We start from the raw sequence: 10,315 nt of genomic DNA, 5'->3' as shown, positions 1-10,315 counted from the left end.
GGACATCTTCTTGGGGCAGCACTGGACACACAAGACAGGACGTCTGTAAGACACAACCGGCTCTTCCTCCACCTGCTGTCAGAGCTCGGCTGCTCCGAGTTCACCACTGCTCTCAGGGCTCAGAGTGCAGGTGAAAACTCACAGGCTCCCTTGGTCCCAGGCCACTTCCTGGGGATGAAATTAAAAACCTAAAGAAGAAACAAAACCAGGAAGTATCTGTGTTAAGACTGAAGGGAAGGTTTTAACCAAGAGGATGGGCAGTTGCTGGACCACCTCTGCTCTCACCTGTGGACAACAACCCACGTGGCTGGCAGGTAAGATGTCCTGGGCTTACGCACAGGAAGGAGTGCATTTCCCTGTCTTGGGTGTAAACGTTGGGATCAGAGCCCTCCCGGTGGCAGCTCTGCACATGCTCCATGATCCTCCTGCTCTGTCACCAACATCAGCCACGACCCCCACGCTGCTGCACAACACCTACCAGCAATGGCCACAACTAGTTGAACCAGGGAAGTCACAGCACGGGGGCTCTGTCCCTTTCCCTGGGTCCCAGTGGTACCTAATGGCTGTGCCCTTCTACACCAGGTTCTGAAGTCATCCTATTCACCTTTAACTTCAATAAATGGTCTCCTAAAATACACCATCAACCTCTCCCAAGTGTCTGCACAGATAAGGACACTGCCCCACTCTGGAGAAAGACAGTTTCTTTGGAAGGAAGCTTTCCTTTCTATTCTGGGCAACTAGCTAAAAGACCGGAGAAGGCAATGGCACCCCACTTCAGTATTCTTGCCTGGGAAATCCCATGGACGGAGGAGCCTGGTAGGCTGCAGTCCATGGGGTTGCACAGAGTCAGACACAACTGAAGCGACTTAGCAGCAGCAGTGGAAAGACAAAGGAACCAAGAAGAAATTGCTTAAGGCAAACAAAACTTTGTGATGGAGGAGAAAATTCACAGAACAGAAACGTAGGAGCTTGGAAATACAGCAGAATAAAGTGATATTCTAATTTCTGTATGACATCATATAAAAAAGACAAGTTAAATGGAAATTAAGTTTATTTCTGGACATACCAACTAAAACATATGCCAAATTTATTCAGAATATCATCATCAATGCAAAAATAGAACTCTCTTCTCCCCTGTAAAAGTTAAATACAAGACTGTAGGCTAGGTACATGATTATTTTAGTCAGGTATTAGCTTCTCAAAGCAACAAATCTACAGTTATAGACATCCAATTTATCATACAAAATATATACAAATGCATAACTGTAGTGTAGAAAAAATGAAATTACCAAAATGTAACTTAGGTCATTTACTTTACACACACTGGATTCTAGCTGATGTTTCCAAGAGCTTCCCCAATGAGTCGGACGGCAACACTCTTGCCTTCATCTGTTTGAACAACGAGCAAAGCTTCAAACTTGCCCACAGACTTGGGCTTGAACTGCACGGGCATGTTGATGTAGTGCTGGGCTCTGCAGAGAAAAAGGGATGTCAACATGGCATCAGGGCACACAGAGCCCCCCAGTCACACGATGCCTGGTGGAGAGTGAGCCTGGTCAAGGAAACGGGAGCTGTGAGGCTTGGAGCTTGGTGCTGCGTCTGCAGGAACAGGAGGCAACCAAGCCCAGGAAGGCTCAGGGCGCATGTGCCAGGAGCCACCCCATGGCTGCAACCAATGTTTACTGGGGCTGGCAGGTTTGCTCCAAAATTCTTAGGAAACCTACCAAAGAGTTTCCTTGAAAATTTATGATCGTATTCTACTTGAGGCACATACAAGTATTATGTTGGCAGGTTTGTTTCTGCTCACAAAACAAGGTTCCAAAAGCTTCAAAAATAAAATACATCTTTATTCCTGAGGGGAACAAGATGCAGGCCCTTCCCACAGCCCATCTGATGCCACCGACCTTCCGCCATAATGGTTTTTAAGTGAAACCTCACAGCTTTCAGACTCTCCTCAGAGGGCAAATGCCTCTGATCTCAGCCACACGTGTGCGGGCTCAGTAGAGGAACCGGGCTGCGCTTGTTTCCAGCATGTTTCCTGACCCAGCACAGTGGGCTAGAAATTCAGAAAACAGGCCAAGTTTTCAAAGCCCTTTTCCTGGGTGTAACAAAATATACATATTGAAAGTCTGGGTCATTTTTCACCAACGCATTTACCTCATTTTTCCACATCAAAGCAAAGCTGCTTTTAAAGAAACTGGTACCTGTTGATGGCACTGACAAATGACAACTTTCTCTTCCATGTTAGCATCTTAATCCTCAGGATAATGTAGTACAATCTACCAACCTGAGGCTTTGTAACTTATGAATTACTAAAATGCATTAAAATATCCAAAAATAAATCTTTAGATGATTCCATAATTAACAAAGTTCAATATGGAATGCAGAACTCTATATTTAACTGAGAAAGAATTTTGAAAAACATACTATGACAAATATGTATCACCTGCTTTAGATTCACACACTGAATAAACTGGGACACAACCTAGGAAGAACCAGGGTCCACACAGCTCCAGCACCCAGCAGTGTGGTGACCAAGGGGGCTTTACACCCAGACATACATACATACACACACGGGAACATGTAACTGGAAAGCATGCTGATACAACGTGGAGATCCTCAGCTAAGGACAACTTTTGCAGCAGAGGCATGAGAGCCAGTGCCTGATGGTGCAGAGGCAGGGCTGGCGAGATGCTGGAAACACCTCAGCCCCTCACAACCATGAACCTATAAACTTCAGCAACCCGAATCCTTCTTTCTATGTAACTTAGGAGCGTCCCTCTGGCTGCTCAGCCACAAGGCCAGCTCGCAGAATGCAGGCGGGTGTGAGCCCCGCAGACGGGGCATCAACTGCAAAGTCTCAGCAGACTAGGCTTGAATAAACAGTCAGCAGAGGACACTCTAGGGGCTAAGTGGGAACACAACAGATTCTTCTTAAAAAGTCATGAGAAACAGGGGACCACCTAAAGCCCACAGGAGAACCTTGACCAAAACCCCACCCGTCAGTGCCCCTCTTCCATCACCTCCACCATCACCTACCTTCTGTGGGCAAGAGGATGTGCCGGGTACACGCCCTCGCCCCATGCCTCTGCCCCAGGCAAACCCCCAGAACCTACTGTCAGCTAACAGCCCTGCTGTAGGACAGCCAGGACAGGGGACCTCCTGGTATGGAGCAGAGCTCCCACTCAAGGAGTGGGGCTTGCTAGCCCCATGGCAGGCAGCCCCCTGAGAAAAACAAGGTGACCAACAGGGCCTGGGAGGGGCTTCCCTGGAGCCTCGCACAGACTGTCCACCCGCCAAGTCCAGCACTGTCGCTGCACCAGCCTCTACAGCTCACGAGACCGTCCAACGGCCTCAACCCTGGGAGAAGTACAAGCCCCCACGCTTACACGGGGAGTAGCCCCACCCGTTTGTGAGAGGATTCTCAGGGAGCTACGGGAGCAAGGCTCTACTTCTCCAAAGTGGAAAGAAGCCATTCTTACGTATGAAGAGGCCAGCTTCCCGCCTTCCTCTATGTAAGATCTAAGCCTATGCACGTGTCACGAGGGAAGAGTTTTCTACGACGTAGAGTTTACTTCACCTGGTTGAACAGATCAGAGTTACTGCTTTGCATGCATGGTTTTCGTATTCATATTTCACCAAGTTTATACTGAGTTTCTAATTATTAAAGTTTTTTTGATGGTGGAATCTGTAACATTACATATTTACCCTAAGTTCCATAATGAAATGTATCAGAATAACTTCAGTACCTGCCACCATAAAGTATAAAATTATCTTATTTAAATCTCTTTTCAAAGTATAAAAAGTTAAAGATATTTTAAAGTAATAACATGTTCAAGAGTATAAAGCAAACATAGGCAATTTGAAATGCTACCTTATGTACCCTGTCCAAATTTTGCTTCATTAAAAAATATTTTCTCATGTTTCTAAGCTCTCTTAGATGCTGTGACATGACCTAGGCTGCACAGAAAAGCAGTGAGTATTTAATTTAGGACAGCTAAAAATGTTCTAGCACTGGAATGGCAAGTCATAATGTTCAACTGTATAAAAATGTCTACTTTGAGATGGCAAGAATGAACACATCTTAGATTTTAAAACTGTTTTTTAGACAAATTGAAACTAAGCAAAATGCCATCTCACTGATGAAAAGTTCCATGTTAAGAATGCTTTAAGCATCACCCCTGTCACATCTACAGCACTGCAGGCATCTGTGTGTGAGGAGGAGGAAGAGCTCAGGGACAGGACGACGGGCAGCCAGGCAACCAGGAAGAAGGACGCTACCAGCTGGCCACAGGGTCAGATGAGGAAGCTGACGGTGGCAATGTGAAAATACTTTGACCTGTTCACTGCCAAAACTACATTTGCATTTAGGTCGTGTGGTCTCCTGTAAGGCCTCCCAGCTCCCAGGCAACCACAAACTGCCCATGGACCTCCCTCGGCTAGCCTTCTCACAGCCTGGCTGGGAACAGAGACTGCTGCATGTGATGCTACTAGTATTGAACAGAAACAGGTCTTTTCTCTGCAAAGGATCAAGGAGGAGCTGATTTACAAATTTCAGCTATAATAGTTTAAATTTTTAATAAGTCTGTGAAAGCAAATGAAATGAAAAATGTGAAACTATAATGTATTCAGGAATGAAAGTTGGAAAAGGAACGTTCATCTCCAGGTAGATTGACTGCACCATCCTTCAGTCATAAAATGGGCAAAAGTGACATAAGGCCTTTTCCCTGGTAGCTCAGCTGGTAAAGAATCTGCCTGCAATGCAGGGGACCCAGGTTCAATCCCTGGGTCAGGAAGATCCCCTGAAGAAGGAAATAGCTACCCCCTGCAATATTCTTGCCTGGAAAATCCCATGGACAGAGGAGCCTGGTGAGCTACAGTCCACAGGATCGCAAAGAGTCAGACATGACTGAGCGACTAACACACTGACATAAGGCCAAACAATTTAACAAGTTACTGTAAGTCCTGAGTCTTTATCAAAACTGTAGATGAAGTGAATGCAAATATTGTTTCTTAAAAAGCTGTTAGCTCTTCAAACAATTTTTTTTTTAAATCTGAAGGTGTCTTAACTTTTTAAAACACAAGTTTATTTTTTTAAAGATAAGTGCTCCCTGAAACAAAGATCTGAAGCCCCAGGTGTATGCTGGTTTACACAAAAGTGTTCCAAGACCCCTATGCTTCATGCTTAAAGACACAATGCCTGCGAACACTGATCAAGGTCAGGGACGTGAATCAAGTAGACAGCAAACAGGAAGCAGAGTTATTCACTATGGCCATCATGATAAGGTTCAAATTCAGATAACAGCAGTGTTCAGGACTAATCATTCACTCAGGATCAATTTGTCCTTAGTTACTAAAAAGGGCCCCAACTGGGAATTCAAATGACTATCTGTGAACAGCGAACTGCTCCTGCAGCTCAGCCTCAGCTCGGCAGAGCCAGCCTGCTCTAAGCACCCTGGAACATCACCAGTCTCAGGCCCCAGGGGAGGGACCCACAGACCAATGGGAGAGGAGAGCTCAGGGCAGAGAAGTGGGAAAGTTTGGACTGGGAGTGTTTAAGGCCGCCATTGTCCACGTTCTCGATGAAGAGGCTGGCTGGGAAAGCGCTGACAGAACTGCGATGCTCTGTCAACACCTGTGGGTCCTGCTGGGGCTTCTCAGGACCCCCAGGACTGCCTCTCCCGTATCCTGTAACAAGTCCAGGTTGCTGGCACCTTTACAAATTAGGACACTGAGGCTGAGAGAGGTCTAGGTGTATTCACTGCTGACTCCACACAACTTGTGCCTTTGGGCTGGGCTCCTAAGAGGTAGGTTTCCTAACACAGAGGATGGGGGAATGGGGTTGAGAAGGGGAAGAAAGTAGGAAGGGTGGAGGGAATGACTTATCTTCCAACAACAAGAGGAAGCGCAAGCTTCTGAGTCAGTGTTGCTGGGCCAGTAACTCAGTCAGCCCTCAATTGCCTGCAAGGGGCCTAATTTACACAGAATAGAACATGCCTCTAGGACTGCTTCCTGATGCTAAAGTGAAAGAGCATATAATAAATAAAGTTTAATTAAAGATTCAAACATGAAGATAAAATTATTTTTTAGTATTAAGTACAATGCAACCCTAATGTTAAAATTGTAAATATCAGTGACAACCCAGTTTGAAATTTCAACCTTTACAGGTGTCATATGGAAAAATAAAATTAGCAAGAAAGACCCCAAAACAATTAGCAAAATTGATAGTACATACCTATCAATAATTACTTTACATGTAAATGGATTAAATGCTCCAATCAAAAGAGTGGCTGAATGGATACAAACACAAGACCAGCATATATGCTGGCTACAGGAGACTCACTTTAGATCTAAAGACTTATACAGACTGAAAGTGGGAGGACTGGAAACAATGTTACGCAGAAGTAACCCAAGTGCCGTCAACAGGTGAACAGATGAAGATACGGTACAGACACAGTAGGATACAGACACAGTAGGATACACCCAGCCGTAAAAAGAGAATGAAATCTTACCATCTGCAACAACATGAATGGACTGAGAGAGTATTATACTAAACTGAAATAAGTCAGAGAGACAAAACATCAAATGACCTCACTTACATGTGGAATCTAGAAAACAAAACAAATGAATAAACATAACAAAACAGAAAGAGTCATGGAGAAAAAGAACAAACAAGTGGCTGCCAGAGGGGATGGGGGTACAGGAGGAAAGAAACAGGTGAGGGAGATAACAAGGCACAAATATCCAGTTCCAAAATAAATGAACAGCAGGTATGAGATGTACAGCTAGGGAACACAGCCAGTAACTGTGTAATGTATATGTGTGGTAATGTACCATCCTCGAGTTAGTGTGGTGAAATCAGTTTGAAATGTACAGAAACAAAAACAGAAATACAGTAACTAAGAGTGTTGTAGGTCAATTACACTGCACCCTCAAAAAAAAAAAAGAACCCAATGGTAAAAAAAAATATTAAAAGCAGCCAGAAAAAAAGACACATCAGGCAGAGGAATGAACACAAGGATGACAGTAGACTTCTTGTTAGAAACAATGATTTATAAGATTTACAAACCTGTGCAGCAGGTTTATAAGATGGGAGTGGGGGATAATACTGTCAGAATCATGTACTAAGCAAGACTGCCTCTCAGAAATGAAGGCAAGGGACTTCCCTGGAGGTCCAGTGATTAAGACTTCACTTTTTAACACATGGGGTGCACGTTAGATTCCTGGTTGGGAAGTTAAGATCCCACATGCCTTGTAGCCAAAAAGCCAAAAAACATAAAACAGAAGCAATATTGTAACAAATAAAGATTTTTTAAAAATGATGGTAAGATAAAAATATTTTCAGACGTTAAAAAAATGCATAGAAAAGATCAGATTTGTAGTTGGAGAAGGTGGTGGGTAGGACTGATAAAAAGTACATCAAAACTTAGAAAGCAAAAACTTCCACTTGTAGGATAAATATGCACCAGGGATGTGATATACAACATGGAAAATATACTGAACATGTTGTGTTATATATGAAAGTTGTTGAGAGAATAAATCCTAACAGTTCATGTTGCAGGAAAAAAAGCATTATATTCTGTTTAATTTTGTATCTATGAGATGAGAGTGTTCACAAAACTTACTGTGATAATCATTTCATGATGTATGTAAGTCAAATCATTATGCTACACACCTCAAATTTACACAGTGCTGTGTGTCAATTACATCAATAAAACTGGAAGAATATACATAAAAACCTTAAAAATGAATAAAAACAAACACAAAAAAATAAAATAAGCAAGGATGGCAAGAAAATGAGGCCTTGATTTAAGAACAATATAGGATTATTTCAAGAATTACACTGGAAAACAGGATAATAAAAGTTTTTCCAATTAATCTGGGAAGATTTTTGTCCAAATTAGTAAAAATTTAAATTCTTGATTCTCAGTGTGATGCAAGTTAACACCTGACCCAGAAATTACTCTAAAGTTAATCATAAGACAACAAAGGTTCTAGTTAAGTATATGGCTGTCAAAACACTGGGTAACAGGAGTCACACCCTAAGTCCAAACACTGCACAAATCTGAGTTGTTACTCACCACGTACACCCACAATCAGACTGTTTTCCCTGTAGGCTCCTCATCCCCTTCACCATGTGCTTAGCGTTCTGGGTGTTGGTGATGAAGATGAGGGGCTGTAACTGAGGGAGACATCACAGTCCTAGCCCCCAAGAGCACTCTCAGTGTCCTGAACACAAAGAGCTATACCAGGATGAGAACACTTTGATTTATGATAAACTCACCTCAAAGAATATTTTGAATGTTTGACGTAGAAAGGCTCTCTGGGACTTAAAAACTTGAGCTGGAATTTAATATGAAACACTTTATGAAGTTACACAAGTTAGATATCTGTGCATATTTAAATCAACACATCATGCATTTGCTTATGTATACCCACAAGATGAAGTTAAGACAATAAATGCTCATGAAAACACTTAAGGGAATTTTAATGAATTTATTATAGTTCTGACTGGAGTAAATGTTATCCAGAAATATGCTCATAGGATCATATAGATGAAAACAAGAACAGAAACTAAAAAATGAAAATATGAAAACAAATACTAGATAATTTTCAGACAAAGGATCATAAACTTCCCATGAGTTTCTCTTCAAACACAGTATTAAGGTATTTTAAAAATTAACTATTATACCTTAAATGTCATCTATAAAAAATCTTCTAATTATTAGAAAAATGTTTATCAAATAGTAGAATACATTTATTTCTCCACAACCCACAGCAGTATTTCCAACTTACCGAGTGTGTAATAAAAGAATTATTTCGCAAATTGACTTTCAACGTCCTTGACTCCCCAACTCTCGTTGGCAGAAATTGATACACGTCTTCTGGGGCATAAACTCCACGGTGGGTCAAGTCAAGTTGCCTGCTATGGAGACAGGTTTGAAAGTTAACTATTTACAATCTACAGAAACTTAAACTATTTGTATATAACAAATTATATAACTTGTGTATATGGCTTTAACTTGTGTTTTCTCCCACATTTCAGTTAAAGTAGTTTTGTGAAGCTGACTGGCTGATCAGTGTTAACATTGCTGGTGCCAGGAAGCATCCAGGCATGGCTGGCAGCAGCTGATATGGGCAGCAGAACCTCCTCTCTCGGAGAGGTACTTAACATCCTTTTCTCAAGAGCATCTTCCTCCAGAACTAAGTCAAACCTAAGTATGAGTTAACTAAGAACTATAAGAAACATTTTCATGTAAGTTAGAAAGAGAAAGATGAATACCATACGATATCACTTATACGTGAAATCTAAAATATGACACAAATGAACATACCTACGAAACAGAAACAGACCCACAGACACAGAGAACAGACTTGTGGTTGCCAGAGGGGAGGGGTTTGGGGGAGGGACAGACTGGGAGGTTGGGATTAGCACATGTAAGCTTTTATATATATAATGGATAGACAACAAGGTCCTACTGTATAGCACAGGGAATTATATTCAATATCCTGTGTAAATCATATGGAAAAGAATGTATATAACATTGCTTTGCTGTACAGCAGAAATAAACAATGCTATACATCAACTATACTTCAATAAAGTTATTAAAAAAACATATCCCTGAAAAAAATTTTTCATTAGGTAAAACATTCACATATTATCATTAAAGCTCTGCAAGCCACTGATATAACATATATTTTATGAAGTTTTTAAGAATCTACTTTCATACACTCTTTTGGGGAATATAAAATGGAAAGGCTACTTTGGGAACATTCTTCAATTTAAGGTTAAGGTTAAAAAAATTCCTACCACATGATTCAGTAATTCTACTCTAAGACATTTTTAACCAAAAGAAATGAAAGAATATGTCCACAAAAATGCACATATAACAATGTTCACTGCATCTTCATTCACAAGGGCTCCAAGGTGGAAGACACCAAATGCCAAAGGATAAAGAAACAATGGTGACGTGCCCCTGTGATGGGCCATGTGAATTCCACACGCAAAGGTACACACCACAGGTGGGCTCACCAACACCAAAGATCCCAACATCACCACCTAAGTGAAAGAAGCCAGGCAAAACCTAAGTGCAGGTGTACATGAAATCCACAGAACTAAGGCAACATAGAGAACAGAATAAATCCCAGGTGAGGGTGGGGGTGGCTGGAGAAGCCACATGAGAACTCCCAGATGAGAGGAACTGGGAGTCAAGTCTCTACCTTGACTGCAGTGGGGTGACACATGTCAATCACAGGTAAGCCACTGGGCATTTTGTCAAATGTGATTACACCTCAATAAAGTACTGGGAAAAAC

General features: G+C 41.9%; 1 protein-coding gene across 4 annotated transcripts in view; it reads right to left on the bottom strand.

Moving 5' to 3' along the window:
• Positions 1–1,033: 1,033 nt before the first annotated feature.
• The window catches only part of CEP192 (centrosomal protein 192), a 72,849-nt gene continuing 63,567 nt past the window's right edge, over positions 1,034–10,315 (bottom strand). Inside the window, exons 42-44 of one of the 4 annotated variants that reach the window (XM_027960937.2) lie at positions 8,797–8,923; positions 8,285–8,343; positions 1,034–1,472 (exon numbers count right to left, since the gene is read on the bottom strand). In XM_027960937.2, the coding sequence (XP_027816738.2) occupies positions 1,331–1,472; positions 8,285–8,343; positions 8,797–8,923 (328 nt within the window). In that variant the 3' untranslated portion in view covers positions 1,034–1,330. Of the gene's footprint in view, positions 8,927–10,315 lie in introns of all 4 variants that reach the window. The other 3 variants (XM_042239318.1, XM_060405475.1, XM_060405474.1) reach the window with 3 other exon arrangements.

Source organism: Ovis aries, chromosome 23 (genome assembly GCF_016772045.2).
Source record: "Ovis aries strain OAR_USU_Benz2616 breed Rambouillet chromosome 23, ARS-UI_Ramb_v3.0, whole genome shotgun sequence".
NCBI classification, from domain to species: domain Eukaryota; kingdom Metazoa; phylum Chordata; class Mammalia; order Artiodactyla; family Bovidae; genus Ovis; species Ovis aries.
This window is presented reverse-complemented; position numbering and strand designations above follow the sequence as displayed.